Source organism: Acomys russatus, chromosome 6 (assembly GCF_903995435.1).
Source record: "Acomys russatus chromosome 6, mAcoRus1.1, whole genome shotgun sequence".
NCBI lineage: Eukaryota > Metazoa > Chordata > Mammalia > Rodentia > Muridae > Acomys > Acomys russatus.
In genome coordinates this window covers 85,488,070-85,504,834 of record NC_067142.1, presented here as the reverse complement: position 1 = coordinate 85,504,834, position 16,765 = coordinate 85,488,070, and the positions used below count along the sequence as shown (strand labels likewise).

Sequence of the window (16,765 nt, the reverse complement as noted above, 5' to 3'; positions counted from 1 at the left end):
GACTTTGTAGCCCCAAGTCTAAAATGTCCTAATATCCAGGAAAAGGAAAGGTGCAAGGCTGCCTTCCCCATCCTGCAGCTTTTTAGGCAGCCCTGAAAGCATTCTGCACACATCACCACACACTGCTGTTCTCAGGTGTGTCAGTCCCCAAACCCTCTCTCACCCTCTGTCTTTCTCACCCACAATCATTTTTTCCCTAACTAAAGTGAGCCAGCAGAGCTGGTGAGGTGCTCAGGGGTTCAGAACACTTGCCATCAAGCTGGAGAGTGGAGTCGGCCCCTGCAGCCCTCAATTCCCTTACGTCAATGTCCTCTGACCTCCATGTGCACACACATGGCCATCCACCAAACAGATAAATAAACGTGACAATAAAATCACAAGTTGTTTTTTAAGTTGGTACCACTGGCCGAGACACCCACCTATTTAGGGCACCACTCTGTCCTCTTCCTGCCACACCACCCGCTTGTGCACTGGGCCCTTCCAGTCTCATCTACTCCACAACACTGCTCTGGTATCTGCCGCCTCTCCTGGCCACCGTCAACATGAAGCAGGGCGTCCCCTCCGCAGGCTGACAACAGCAGCAGAAGCCCCTCACACTGGCCAAGTCCTCTGGGGGAGGAGCGCAACTGTAGTAAGGTGTGGCTCTGCACTCTCAGGCACAACCCACAGGCCAGAAGCAGCACTGGCTCCATGACTTACTTTAACCTATTAAACATTTATCATGAAGAGCCTTCAAATAAAAGCCATCCATTCTGCGTCAGTCAGACCCACGGTGCGCACGTTTCAACTACTGTTCAGTTAGAACAGGCGCTGAGGCTGTGGTGCTTCACGTCGGGTTTATACCTTCACTGTCTACACACTGACCCACCACAGACCAAAGGCAGCTACGGCTAGGAGAACCAGACACAGGTGTCCCTCACTTCTCCAATTGGGCACTTTTCCTCTGCCGACAGTGTCTTGTGTGTGCAACGCTGATCCTCCTGCCTCTCACCTCCCAAGTCTAGGATTACAGGCACGCACAGCTGGGCATTCTCCTTGGGTTTGATAATCTCATACATACACACAACACGGCGCAGATATGCGTGCCTGCCAGCCTCTCCTGCGCTCCCCCTATTCCCCGAGCTCCTCTTTTCTAACTTGTTCCCTTGTCCTATTATTTGTGCAGCTCTTGTGCAAGGAACCAAGGCTGCTGTGTCGTGACCACGCTGGCCATGTCATATGCAGAACATCTCAAGTGCCTGCTCTTCACCCTTCAGGGAAGGAGACTCGAGAGCACTGATCCTAATGGCTCCATTTGTGGAAGGAAAAGCTCTCAGGGCACGGGTTCTCAGCTTCCTGCCGCTGACACCCTCTGATGCAGCTCCTCATGTTCTGCTGACCTCCAAGCATAAGGTGTTTTCACTGTCCTTCATAACGGCAGCTCTGCTAAAGCTATGAACCATAGTGTAAATATCCAGGCTGTCCAACGGTCTTAGGTGACCCGGGGGGAAGGGCTGTTCAACCCCCTAAGAAGTTGGGACCTACATGTTGAGAACCATTGTCTTAGAGCCACTTTTCTTTTTCAAAAAAAGACTTACTTATGTATTACTTATACAGTGCTCTGCCTGCATGTGTGCCTGCAGGTCAGAAGAGGAGACCACATCTCAGTATAGATGGATATGGGCATGTGGTTGCTGGGAATTGAACTCGCGACCTTTGGAAGAACAGCCAGTTAGTGTTCTGAATCTCTGAGCCATCTCTTCAGCTCCCTATTTTTTTCTTTTTAAAAGACATGTGTCATGGGGTGGGAGGAGGAAGAGGTGACAGGGGTGGCTCAGTAGCTGAGAGTAACCCGTAGAGGAACTGCACTGGGTCCGCACACTCGGTAGCTCACAGCTTCCTGGAAAGCCTGCTGCCTTCTGGCCTTGGACGCCACCTCGCTCACAGAACACATTTGGATGCCAAGTAAGCAAGACAACTGTCTGACGACACAGCAAGACACGCGTTTACAAGGTGGTCACTCTGGTTTTGGTCCTTCTGAGGTCTCAGTTGTTGAAACTGAAACCTTGCTGTGAGGCACTAAGGGCAGAACCCGACATGGCCACAGGGTCACCCTGGCTCAGGGCCAAGCGGTTCCTCGTAAGTACTACGCACCTGAATGTTCTCCTTACTCCAGGTGTGTGGTGTCTTACTAGCCAGCAGCTTCAGGTCCTGAACAGCAAGCCTCTTCACCGCTTTCCTGGGGTCGGTCTTCAGGGACTGCAACAGAAGCTGAATCTGCAAGACAGCAAGGCCACTCTGAGGACGGTCGTTCCTGAACCCACGGGCAGTGCCTCCTAGTGAGGCTTAGACAGCAAGGCCACTCTGAGGACGGTCGGTCCTGAACCCACAGGCAGTGCCTCCTAGTGAGGCTTAGGTCACAGAAGGGACTTCCGCTAAGTCAGTGCTCTCACCACCTATACATGCAGGTTTGGACCTTTCTCCTTATACACAAATGGCACCATTTAACCTGTAAGGCTCTAGCAGAGACCTGGCACCCTTCTTTCCTACCAACAACACATCTGTCCACATATTTCCTAATGCCTTTTTTGTTCCCCATGGCTCACAAGAACAGAACTATAAATATAAAAACAAGAGAAAGTCAGCTGACCCTTATCAATAAGGCCTTAACATTATTAACACTTACTATTTTTATTACAAACTAGATATGTAAAGAAGATGGAAATTACCTGCTTGGGCGTGTCAACCAACGAGGAGGCTGCAAGCAGAGTGAAAGTGTGCAAGGACACGATGACCATTTTGGTGGAGGGGTAGGATGTGACCAGCTGCTGTAAGAGCTGGCGGGCACTGGAGGCCAGGATGGCATCGTGGTGCATGTGCTGCAGGATGGGGATGAGCTTCAGCTTCAGGTCCACTGGTGTAGCTAAACCTAAACACAACACGCAGGTTCACGTGTCTGACCAGTACTTAAGGACAGTTCAGCTGTTTTCTTTTTTAATTAAAAATAAAGGTCTGATTTAATTAGCAAAGTTTCATTTAAAAGCAATCTGTATAATACATCATAATGGTTATAACATTAAAGACCATTATATCTAATCAGTAAGTGCAGTAGGCTTATCAGAAAGCATGGTAGTAAAACAATGCTTTGTTAGCAAATCTTTAGAGACACGTATGTAGCACAGGCTGGCCCGGAACTTGCTACATAGACCAGGCTGCAACTGTGCTAGTACCTGCCTCCCAAGGAAGGCGTATGCCATGTCTGGCACAGCAAGACAGTTCTGCTGCTTAGTCCCTGCCCTTGGGCCCCAGAGAGCTGAAGAGCTATTGGGGCTTGGGCTACACCAGCCCCCCTCGAATGTGCTACCTATCCCTTCGTAAATGCTTCCTTTATAAAAATGCCCTTGAATTGCTATAACTGAAAAAGTGTGTGCCTCTTTCCAGATGAGGTCATACAGAACACAGCAGGCATTCAGTTAATACCAGCCCTGGGGCTAGAAAGACGGCTCAACTGCCAAGAGCATTGGTTGCTCTTCCAGTTGACCTGGTTTGCTTCCCACCACCCACATGGTGGCTCACAACTGTCTGTGGCTCCAGTGCTGCAGGATCTGATGCCCTCTTCTGGCCTTCCTGGGCACTAGGCATGCACACACAATGCACAGACATAAATGCAGGCAAAACACCCTCACACATAAAATAAAAATTAAAACAAAAAACAAAAAACAAAAAACCCAACAACACAAAAACCTGCTCAGTGAATGGCTGATGTTCTTTTTAGTGTCACAGACCTTGCATCACAGGAGCACCATTTTTGGTGGAAGAAATAAAAAAGATGAAGAAAAAACAAAGGAATAAAAGGGAGCAGGCTGAAGTGACACATAAAGCACAGCGCTCCGAAAGAAGCCCATACTCTAGAGAAGCAGAACAGCGAAGGAATTAAGAGCTGCAGACTCCACACCAAATGGCCCTGTGACCTTGACTATCACGGAGCCCCGCCTCCTTTGTGCACATCACCAAGCTGCATGGCACAGCAATGTCTCAGAAGGCAAAGGGGGCAGCGCTCCTAGGAACTGGACAGCGCAATAGCAGAGCTGCCCTTTACACATGCTGCCCAGATAATAAGGGGCTAACACTCGCGCCATCACGTAGGGAAAACTGTAGGTCGTGATTCACGACTGGGGCCTGATTTTAGTTGCAAGTGGAAATTCCAGGAGGGACGTTATCAGACAGAGCCCCCGAGCTCCTGCTAGCACCACTGTCCCCTCTCTGTACACCATGTCCTGTCTTTCCTTCATCTCTCACTTCACTAGGGCTGTGATCACCTCAGGTAAAGCAGAAGCCCTGCCGCCCGCCACCGTGTCACCCATGCGTGGGCCTGTCCCCTGCACATTTTCCCTGTAGTATTTACACACCTTGTCTGCACCTGCCTACTGCTCACTCAGGCTACATGACAGTAAGGGCACCTCAGGCATGCCTGACATACAGAAGACACTTGGTATTATTTTAAATAATGACTAGCACACAGTAAATACCTAATAAACAGGACAACCACTGTTCACAAGACTGTTAAGTCTTCTCCCATCACCAAGTAAAATGTACATACCTTGAATCATTTCACTGATTTTGTTACAGATTCCTACAGCAAAATCCCTTTGAAAGAGAAAATTAAAACAATTGGCAACAACATAGAAAACCAAATAATTAAATGTGATTAAGGTGGGTGGGCGGGGCTGGTTTTTTGAGAAACAGTTTCTCTGTAGTCTTGGCTGTCCGAGAACCAGCTCTGTAGACCAGCCTGGCTTCGAACTCACAGAGATTAAAGGTGTGGGCTACCACTGCCTGGCTGTGATTAAGGTTTGTAAGAGCAAACAACAGTTACCACAGCATCAATACTCCATTACAACTAAGACTTTGCAGTGTCCTTCCTGCGCTGAGGGAAAGGTGCTAACCAGTGGGCGCTGCTTCCATCTGAGTCGCAGCAGCCCTACTCAAAGAACCAAGGTGACCATGACAGCATACGCTTGGGGACACACTTTAACACACAGGCTCTGACTACAGCGTATGCTTGAGGACACACTTTAACACATAGGCTCTGACTACAGCGTACGCTTGAGGACACACTTTAACACCCAGGCTCTGACTACACAGGAGTAGCCGATCCCCAGCACTGCAGTGCCTGACACACACTAGATACAGACATACAGACAGACTCTTCAGACACCAAAGTGCTTAAAAGAAGCCGTGTTTTGCCATCTTAGCAGAAACATCACACGATACCAAAAACCTTAGTAACATAAGCACTTGGAATAAAATGTTATATAATATGGGAGAAGATGTAATCAAATGACGTGATGTGCCAGACATGAGGCACACACTGCAGCGCAATACAACGTCCTGCTGCAGCCTAAGGTATATTCTGCTGATTTCAAGTCAGTGAGAGTTCTCCACACACAAGATAATGTGAAGACTTCACCTCTTGACTGCTAATGCAATGTGTGCTTTCTCCTCTTTTCTAGAATTTTCCATTATTTTGTTGTGCTGAGAACCAAATCCAGGACTTTGCACACACCGAGCAAGCCTTCTACCACTAAACTGTATCCCAGTCCTAGAGATGCCTCAGGTGACGAGTTTGATATTAACGTGTGTTACTGGCACAGTGTGCGCTGAGCTCCTCTGGTGTACTATCCTTACGTCACCTGTACTAACAAGCCCGCATAACCTTTATCTACACAGATACCTATCACATCTAGAGAGAGAATTCGCGGCCCAAGTTGGCTGCACACAGTGTGCACTGGAAGAGAGCTAGTCTTACATGGCGAGCATATTCCAAACTCTAACTGGAAAAGTAACGTTGGGGGATGTCTTATACGCCAGAAAACACAGTGTATAACCTATCAGCTAGTCCACCAAGATTCTGTTATCATGAACTTTCCCTGTGCCAGTGCAAAAACATTCCAAGTTGCACAGTGCAGGCTAAAGAGCTGCGGTCTTCATGAGTGCAACTGTGCCTGCTTCCAAACGACCACAGCTGGACTTCTGCCATTCCCTCACAGAAAGGAGGACCGGTAGGGCCACGGCACCCTCACCTGAGTACCTAGCCACCACTTCCAACCAGTTAGATGAAATTCTGTCCTAACTGCATGTAGCCTTAGGGTCTCAGAGAGGGGCTAGAGTGCATGTGGGGAGAAGACTAGGGGCTCCAGCTGCAGGAATGGTGAACTAGTATCCCCACTGGCTCCTCAGCTACAATACTTGGGCTGTCCGCTGCCACTGGGCCGGGGAGAAACTTCTTGCACATGAGCATACTTTGCTTTTTGGTAAAACTTGGAACTCTTTCTCCAGCTTTTGTTTGTATAACAATACCTGCTTGTAAACACATTTTTTTTACTGTGTCTGCAAAGCACTTTTGTTCTACTAAAGGAAAAACCACTGCTTTGAAGTTACTCATTATTGCTTACCACTGTTACTCAATTAAACACTTAAACTATCCTTTATGTGCCTCTATAGGAAAACTTGCTTTTGCCACGTATGGCTTGAACACATGAGAACTTTACTCAGGTGATCTTTCTTAACCCTCGGGTGTGAAGCTCTGAATGAAGTTGGCCATTGCATGAGATTTTAATCTACCTCATATGTTGGCTCCATTCTTTCAGGTCCCACTGCCTTTAGAGCAACAACAGTGGATATTCAGTAACTACATAAACACATTTTATAACAATTCCAAAGTTTAAAAATCAGTATCTTCCTCCCCCACTCTCGTCTCACTATGTAGCAATAAACTCTTGGAGGGCCTTGAGTGCTGGGATTAAAGGCATGCACCACCATGCCCAGTTTAAAAAAAAATCTTAAGTTTTATTTGGCCAGTTACTCTGATTTTAAGCAAGATCTTAAACTGACAAGAATTACAGAAATCCACCAATGCTGGTGGAGATACATGATCTCACAGCAAGGTCTTTATTTCTTCAAGAAAAGATAAAAACGGATCTAAAAATTATGTATTTTCTTAATTCACATGTCGACACGTAAGTGCTTCAGGCTTTCCTATCAGACTGACCTGGTGCTGTACAACGCAAACACAAGTGTGTCTTATTCAAGGGTAGGGCTGTATAGTGATTTCCTCTAAAATGAAACACTGTCCCTAAGACGACTTAAGACTCAGTAAGTAAAACTTACAAAGCCCAGGAGGTACACAACGGACAAGAACCAGGAAGTTCCTGAAACTCAACTTCACAAGCCACCCCTTCACATCAAGGCCATAAAGCAGAACTTGCTGAATCTGCCACTGGCTCAGGAACAGGATGTTCCAGAGATGCAGCTTTCCTGAATCATGGCCTGCTGGGCTGATGCAGTCAGCTGGGAGCCACCCATGCTCCTGTAAGCAATCCCTCACTCGTACTCCTGTAGGCAATGTCAACAAGCCGCCCAGTGAAACATCTTTTTGTCTGTGATCAGTGTCCTATCTGGTGTGAATATATGTTTGTTCATGTCTCCACAACAGATATCTTAACACACTGTTTCTATAGCAAATCTGTGTGTGTGCTGCTGGGACTCAAACCCAGGGCCTTGTACCTGCTGGACAAGGACTGTACCGTCTCCCCAGCCCCACACACTACTACTGTGCGTGTCACTGGTCAGCAGATCCATAAATGAACAAGCAGTTTCCATGATATGTATCTCATTTCCCAGATGAACAGAAATTCCACAGCTGAAATAAAACCAGCTGTTGATAATAATAGCAAAAAGAAATGAACTAAAAATAATCCTCATACTTAGAAAAGTGCTTTTGGAGCCACTGGATGGACACAGTCACCCTGACGGTGTCAGTCAGTACAGTCCTATGTAATACACGTTCTCTCTGTATCAGTAACTCATGCTTGGTAACAAAAAACAAACAACAAAATCTGGGAACGGGATGGTTCAGCACTTAAGAGCGAGCGCTTGCAAAGGAGCTGATATGATTCCTAGTACCCGTGGTTGGACAGCGCATTACCACCTCAACTCCAGCTCAGCGTAACCTGACCCTTCTTTTGGCCTCTGCAAACATACACGCACGCACGCACAAATTTTGAACAATAAAGTTTAAAACTGCATGCTTTCTGTTCTCAACTTTTCCAATTAGATTTTAAAGGTCTGATAGGAATATATGAAGAGAACATATATATAACTAAGTTTGGAAAACACTGATGATTTCAAATTTTAAGCAAACTGTTAATATTTATCAGTCTCCTGGCAGGACACATGCTCAGTCCTGTATGAGACACTGACATCAAACCCAGCAGGCTTGGGGAAGGAGGAAGAGGGCGAGAAGAACGTCAGAGCCAAAGGACAGGCCGAGCAGGGGGGACACGCCGTCTTCTGGACACGCCACTGCAAGCGTGACCTCAGAGGAGTCAAGGAGGCCTGCCCAGGACTTGTACAAGGACAAGCCATCAGCATGCTAACGTGAAAGAGGGGGACTCACGAGGCTCAGCCCCTAGGTGAGGAGTTAGTGCCGGTTGCTTGCGCTTGGAAAGAGCGGTCAAGTCACTAAAAGAGGGTGTCAGAGTGGGACAGAGAGGTGCTGGAGGGTCTGGGGGAAATGCGTGGGCTGAATATGATCAGATACGTTATATATATGTCTGAAGCTGTCTGAGAACAATTTTTTAAAAAGCACAGGTAGAGACAGACCTTTGTATATAAACACAATGCCATGTGAACACATTGAGGGTATCAGTGCCTTGTTCATCCTCAGCTAAGGTCTCAGAAGGTAATGTCCCTGGTCACATGGAAGCACATGTTTATGGCCTTCCATGCAGATTACCAAAAAAAATGGCCTCCACAAAGCAACATTCTATTTGAAAGTTTATGGGTCTAGGCTGGGTGTAGTGACTGACACCTTTAATTCTAGCACTTGGGTGGCAGAGGCAGAGGCAGAGGCAGGAGGATCTCTACCAGTCTGGTCTACATAGTAAGTTCAAAGACAGCCAGAGCCAAATAGTGAGAGCCTGTCTCTGAAAACAACAATAACATATGGGACTAGATATGACAGAGTGGCTCGGAGCACTTCCTGCTCTCACAGAGGACTCCAGTTCAGTTCTTAGCACCCATATCAGAGGTTCATAACCGCCTTAACTTCAGTCCAGGGGATCTGATACCCTTTTCCTACCTCTACAGGTAAATACATGCATATAGCATATACACACAGTAATAAATCCCACTGAACTGGGGAGGTAGCTCAGTCAGTAACTGTCTAGGTGGAGAACCTGAGTTCAATTCCCAAAAGACACACACACACACACACACACATACACACACACACACACACACACGCCAGCTATGGTATGCCTACAATTCTAGCTATGGTATGCCTACAACGCCAGCTACAGTATGCCTACAATGCCAGGGCCAGGTGTTAAAACACAGTTCAATAATGTGGAAGTCCAGAGGATTCCAAGTGCTTGTGAGAAACCTCAGTTTCTTCAAAGCACAGACTTGTTCTTGGAATGTGGTTCTGTGCTCCTCCTAGGGATAGCACATAGGAGTGAGTTTACTTCAGCTGCGGTTACGCCCTGTCTCGACTGAAACACGCCTTTACAACATTCGGCTTCTCCTTGTGATTGTATACTTCGCTCAGGTGACTTAACCCTCAGAGTATAACTGTCTGATGCTCTGAATAAAGCTGGCTGCTGCATTTTAGTCTGAAGCCCCGCTCTCCCATGTTCACTCCAGACTAGAGTAGTTAACATCCAGGAAGGCAGAATCAGGTGGATCCCTGGAATTGCTGGCTGGCCAGCTTGTTAAGTTGCAGGCCAGTGCATGTACACACCTATACGTGTGTATGTACACACACACACGCACACACATGCACACACGCACGCACACGCACACACACACACACACTTCTAAGATAGCAGTGCAGCATACAACACTGTGAACACACCAAAGTCAGTTTTATTTTAAGTTACTGCCTATGGCAAGCTGTGCCAAACACAATCAGAAAGTAGCCATTATGGACATTTTTCTGGAAGGCTATTCAGTAAACATTAAAGCTACCAAAGGCAGCTTCCTCAAACCAGGCTATGAAGAACTTGTCTTTTTGGGCCCACCATTTGTATTTTCTTCCCCCAACATGTTGTGAGACTTCTTGGACAATAATCCTCATTACCTCTCTCTCTATTCCTCACAGATATTGATAAGTTACTCTTCAGACGGTCCCTTGGGAGCCCAACGACTAGACGGCTTATGCTTACTTCGACTGTGCAGAGAAGTTCGCGGCTGCAAAGACAGCAGCTTCTACTTCCACATTGTCATGGGAATCCAAACTCTGACGAATACTGTGGTGGGCATTCTTCCTCTCAGGGATGATTGACGCCAGACTTCCCAGCATCCTACACAAACAGAGACACAAGGGTGGACACACAGTTAGCTCACAGTCAGCACAGGAAAAGGAAGACAAGCTAGATTATCAACCCAGGAAGTTTAGGTCATTCTACACATTTCAGGTTAAGAATGCCAGGCAGTTGCAGCACAAACCTTCAATCCCAGCACTCAGGAGACAGATGCAGGTAGACTGAGGCCAGCCTGGTTTACAGAGTGAGTTTAGGACAGACAAGGCTACACAGAGAAACTCTGTCTCAAAAAACAAAACAAAACAAACAAACAAAGAACTCTAGCAGCGACTCAAACCTAAGCACATCTATGTGCTTAAGTGTAGCAGGAAACACTAAAACAGCTCACCTAGCATAAGCTAAATTTCCTTTCCTACCTCCCTCCCGACCCTGGGGATTGAACTTGGGGCTTTATACTTGCCAGGCAAGTGCGCCACCACAGAGCTACAACCCGTCTCTACACCGCCTCTGACACATACAAGCTACATTTCTTAAAAACCACCTTGAAGTACATACAGCTCAGGGTCAGAGCTCAGAAAAGAGCTTCTGAACTAGCAAAGCATCCCAGCATCGATGCTGCATGGAGCAGCTCACTTTAACAAAGCGTTAGGAGTCCAGCACACCCACTCTTAAACAGAATCACGAAGTACAAAGACTTCCCAGCTTTCCCCACATCAATAAACACCAGCATGATGCTCTTTTAATCTACCACACCAAGAGGAGATTCTCTCAGAGGTGGAGAATGGCCCCTGCAGCTCATGCCAGTATCTACAACAGTGAGGAAAAAGAAGCCTAGAAAATACAAGACTAGAGACACACAGCACAGTGGGATACCTGCCACCAAGCCTGCCACCCTGAGTTCAGTCTGTGGGACCCATACAGTGGAAGAAAAGAACTGAATCCCCAAATTTGTCTTCTGCAAACGCACACAATAAAAAAATGTAAAAAATTGAAATAAAAAATGTACGTGTAGATGTCTTAATTTTAAATTTCTCATCGGTCTCATATAGTTCAGGCTGGTCTTAAACTTACTTGTAGCCAAAGTGGTACTGAACCTTTAACCTCCTGCCCCAGCTTTCCAAGTGGTGGTCTCACAGGTGTGCACACCACACCCAGTTTCCTGAAGCGCTGAGAACTGAACTGGGACCTTCAGCAGTGCTGGGCAAGTCTTTTTACCAAACCAGCTGCATCCCTCGCACCAAGAACCAACTTTAACAAACCACATCATACTCAGCTTAATCAAAAGGCAGAAGAATGACAAAACAACTAATTCTGAACCGATGCTTGACCCAGAAAAAAGAAAACACAAGGAAGTAGTGATCTTCTGCACCTGCTGGTTAAGGGAGAACTATGTGGGCAGGAAAGGCTAGGAAGAAGACCAATAACTTAATTAACTGAGTTTCAAAATTCCTCCCCAATTATACAAGCAGAATTCAAAGAGAATGGAGCCAGGCATGGTGACATAGACATGCAATCTCAGGTGCTTGGGAGGCGAACGCAGGATTTCCAAGTCCAATGCCTACCTGGGGAACTTCAGAAGTTCAGAAGGAGCCAAGGCTACACTGTAGTGAAATCCACCCAGTGCTTAAGATTGGAGTTCCTACGATGTGGGATGCCTGAAGCACAGGCAAAGCAATTGACAAACAGAGTAGCATTACAGATGTTAACCTGATTTACAGATGAGAATGGTGCCCATATTTTTGCAGTCTTAGTGACAAACAAGTCCTTTTAGGTACATAAAGACAGCTTAACCAGCCTGTGTTGAGTCACACAGTGACACAGTACCGGAGAGTGATGGCTCTCGCCACAGGGTCGTTACTATGAATCACTGAGAAAACCCTCTTCACAAATTCATCCACGTTTAGAATCTTTTCCAGGTGCTTCTCACTTTGCTGAGTCACTTTGAGAACACAAAGCCTCAGGAAGTTGTTCCTAAAAAAAAAAAAAAAAAAGAAGAAAGAAATTAGCTCACTCTAGGAAAGTGTTGTGTAACTTGGGGTCAGAGCAGTACTAACAGCAGGGCTTTTCCTGTAAAGAGCCACTAAACTCTGCATGTGGTAGATCCTGTACAAAAGCAGCTGTTGCAGGGTATCTGATCCCACTGTGAACCGGAGACTGTGAGAATCTGTCTTTTGTTTGGTGTGGTTGAGTCCTAGCACACACCTTTAATCCAAGAGCTTTCTGTACACAGGATTTAATAAAGTTAACCCTAGGTCAAGAGGCAGAACAAGAAACCAGCTGACAGAGATTAAAGAGTAGGAGGGACTTGGAGTAGAAGGGAACTGAAGACAGCGTGGACGAGAAAGGAGCTTTTTGAGCTTTGAGCTAGCCAGCCTTGGTTTCTTAGCCTTTTCCTCCTGGGCTGTCAGCTGAGTTAATGAGTTTTTTGGGCCTTTTCCTGAGACGGGAGCTGAGTAGGAAGGTCAGCTGGGTGTTTTCTCAGCCTCTCTGAGCTAGGTTTTCACCCCAGCATCAGGCTCCAGAGTCTTTATTGGTAAAATCAAACAGTTGGGATTTTAATTTTTTTAAAACAACAAGCCCTGCTTCAAGATGCCTAATTGCCAGACACAAGAAGAGCTACAGAACAGAATTAACCTCTGCAATCACAACGTGACCAAGCCTAGGATGTCAGGTGACCCTCCTCCACCTGACATATATACAGGCACAAGAATGAACCGAGAACAGGAGGAAGAAGTGGGAGAGGTAAGGGTGGGGAGAGAAGGAGGAGATGGGCACTTATTCAGCGCTTACACACGTGTATGAAATATTTCAAGTCACTAATTGAAATCAGGAATGTCGTAAAACAATCTGTAAAAAAACCAAGCGAACCCTGAGTTTTACAAAATATACACGCAGTAGCATAGGTTCACCTGACTCACGTTGTCTTGTTCCCTAAGGAAATAATTACCTTACTTTTCATTTTTGCTGAAAATGTCATTAATTGACTAAACATGCAAAGCAGTATGCATCCACCGAGAGTAACCCAGTGGCAAGAAGTCCTAACAGCCCAGAAGGAGAGACGACACAACAGCATTTCCTTTAGGACACTTACCCAACTCTGAAAACGTCCGCTAACTTCAGGAACGCTGAATTGATGAGAATCGGGAATGGGTACTTCTGGAAAAGCCTGGGAAACCGCACAACTGCTTCACACTGCTCCCCAAGTTTGCCAGACCTCAGGCCTATTGAAGAAGCACAGGAGGAGCTAATCACCAACTTGTAGCCCTAGGCAGAATCATTCAATACTGACATATCACACAGTAGGACAGCAGTTAGTCAACGGTTAAAAGTAGCACCTCCATGACTCCTGTTCAAAACTACAAATGGCTGTCTGGCAAGATGGCACATGCCTATAGCCTAACCACAGGCGGCCAAGTCAGGAAGATTGCAATTTAGACAAAACAAAACAGTTAACAAGGAGAATAAACACAAAAGGCATATATAATAGTTATTTGGAAGCTGGATATGGTGGCATAGTCCTGTAATCACGTCACATGGGAAGTAGAGGCAAAACAAACAGTTCAAGGTCAACCTCAGCTACAGAGCAAGTTTGAGGCCAGCCCGGGCTACGTCTCACACGTAGCTCGACGCGCTATGGGTGTGTGTGTGTTATTTGATGTTCCATGCTTCTCCATCTCCCCATTAGTTGTGCATTTGGTGCTTCCTCTACAACTACTGCCTTTTAAGAGAGTTACCTAGGCATGCTAGATAATGTAAAAGCAATGAAATTTGTTAATTTTTCTACTGTGTGTGCAGTGTGATTATGGGTTTTTAGGCACACAGATATGTGGAGATTGGAAGATGACTTTGTGGGATCTACTTTTGTTCATCTTTATATTGTGATCAAGGTCAGGCTGCCAGCCTTGCACATCACAGGCTTTTCACACTGAGCCGTGTCACGGATGCTCAAATAGGATGAGCGAGACACGACATCTGTAAAGTTCTGTCTTCTTTTCGGATTGTAAACATATTTTCATCCAAGGATAGAGGAAACACAGAACAATTTGAATAACAAATTCTATTTGCAAATGAAAACGAGGGGGGGTGGGGGGGACAGAGAACCAGCCTTAATTGATCTGTGCATCCTGCACATCTCATACATTTATAATTTCCGGAGTGTATAATGCTTGTGAGAAATTATGTTTTTAGAACAAAAGAGCCAGACACTGATGATGCTGGGAAAGATGTGGCGGGGCTCATCTTCCAGCGTACCGAGATGCTGACACATCAGCTCCAGCTTCCTGCAAGGGCCAGCACCAAGTGCTTTGGTTGCTGTTCCTCATCAGAGCCTGCTCCCAGGACAGCTTCAAAGAAAGCTGCTGATCTCAACCTGTCCAGCAGTTCAGACTGTTCCAAACAAAACTTCTATTATGTCTGGAATTTCTAAACATGTAGAGACTGAACCACAAATGTTATTGCTAGTGTATCCTATGCACCCAAAATCAGGTGGAAGCAGCCTTAAAAGGATGACATCCAATTCCCACTAAGGTGAGGCAGCTGGATTTTGGTGTTTTCTTGGGTAATAGATGATTGTTGATTTAAAGGGGTTGGTTACAAGTTATTGATGATCTTATTCTGAGAGAAAACAAAGTTAGACTCAAAGATGTCTCTGTTTTCTTTTTCTTTTCTCTATCTCTCTTTCTTAGGTAAGGAGAAAGGGGTTGAAAAGAAGAAAGAATTTAGAAATACCTTATAGGAATAATAAGACAAAAGGCCGATTATTGTATTTACTCTTCAACTTAGAGATATTGTTATACTTAAATAAGGTTATTTTAATACATTGGTATAAATTTGATATATTGACAGAAATTCAAGGTTACTTTGTAGTGTGTGTGCGTACACACACACACACACACACACACACCCCTACTGCGGTATGAGATATTGTACCCATATAACTCATTTATAACACAAGGTTTACACCACCACCACCTCCACCACCACCACTACTACTATTTGGTTTTTTGAGACAGGGCTTCTTTGTGTAGCCCTGGCTGTCCTAGACTCGCTTTGTAGACCAGGCTGGCTTGGAACTCAACAGCGATTTACCTGCCTCTGCCTCCCAAGCGCTAGGATTACAGATGTGCGCCACCACGCCCAGCTTACTTCCTTGATTTTTAAAGCTGCTATCACAAACTGTTTAGAAGAACTAAGTAATACAAGTTAATTGTCAGTTGATCAACTCAGGGTCATGTCGGAAACAAATCTAATTTAGCATAGAAATAGACACCCTAGACTTAACAGCTATAGATATGATTCTATAGGTAGATTATGTAAAACAGCATTTAAAGATGTTTTTATTAATTTAAGCAGTCTTTGACAATGAGACATGCCAGCTCCTGGCAGCATCCCCAACCTACCCCAAAGAAGACGATGAACATCAAAGATCCTCCACATGGAGATGGTTTCAAATGTGGCACGTCAGCCACCTGGGCAAAGAAATACCCTAGTTTCTACCACAGACAGAATTCTGCCTAAAATGAACAAGCTTGGATGCAGGCTGAGTCAACTGCCAAAACTAGGTAAGCAAGTCCTTCATAGTTCCTGCTTCACAAATATGTCTGTCAGCTACACGGAGCCAGAAGGCTGAAGATGACTATCATTATAGTTTTGGGGTGGCTGTGCAGGCAGTGAACTGTCTCTATCATTTTTTATATTTGGAGGTGGCTAGCCTGCACTTCCTGTTTACTCAGGTAACTAATTTGATTCCTTCTCAAGTCTCTGATGAGGTTGAAGACCAGATAGTTATAGTTTCAGAATTAAGCTAGCTGCTTAGGAGCTAGGGAGATGTTTTAAGGTCTAGATAGATATCATGTATGATAGAGATTGATTGAGGCTCAGAATTTTAAACTCACCAAGATAGGAAAGATATGTTTTCCTCAAGGTTCCCAAATACAAATAAGCAAAGCACTATGAAGGTAACTTTTTTTATATACGCAGCATTTTATTTTAAGATTTGCTTATTTATTATGTATATAAATCTCGTTATAGATGGTTGTGAGCCAATATGTGGTTGCTGGGAATTGAATTCATGACCTTTGGAAGAGCAATCAGTGCTCATAACCTCTGAGCCATCTCTCCAGCCCATGAATGTAACTTTTATATATGGCTTTCCTAATTGTTTCATGGTTCTTTTTGCTGTATGTAGTTTATTGTATATATGTAATAATAATATAGATGTATATGTAAAGGAGATCTTTTTTAGGCTAAAAGGAGGAATGTCTTGTGGGGATGTAGTGCTGTCAATAAAGGGCTGACTGGCCAATCAGCTAGGCAGAAAGACAGGAAGTAGAAGGTGGGACTTCCTGGTAGGGAGACAAGAACTCTGGAAAGGGAAGGGAGAAAGGCTTTTTTGCCAGGAGATGTGGAGAAAGACAAACGTGTTTTGGGCACTAGGAGGATAGCTGGCTATGTGGCTGAGG

At 45.4% G+C, this 16,765-nt stretch overlaps 1 protein-coding gene across 1 annotated transcript in view; it reads right to left on the bottom strand.

Moving 5' to 3' along the window:
• Nucleotides 1-16,765, bottom strand: part of Ints7 (integrator complex subunit 7) — a 48,561-nt gene that overhangs the window by 27,702 nt on the left and 4,094 nt on the right. The window contains exons 2-7 of the mRNA XM_051148147.1: nt 13,396-13,525; nt 12,129-12,275; nt 10,206-10,343; nt 4,580-4,626; nt 2,709-2,908; nt 2,134-2,256 (exon numbers count right to left, since the gene is read on the bottom strand). Of these exons, the coding sequence (XP_051004104.1) occupies nt 2,134-2,256; nt 2,709-2,908; nt 4,580-4,626; nt 10,206-10,343; nt 12,129-12,275; nt 13,396-13,525 (785 nt within the window). The remainder of the gene's footprint in view (nt 1-2,133; nt 2,257-2,708; nt 2,909-4,579; nt 4,627-10,205; nt 10,344-12,128; nt 12,276-13,395; nt 13,526-16,765) is intronic.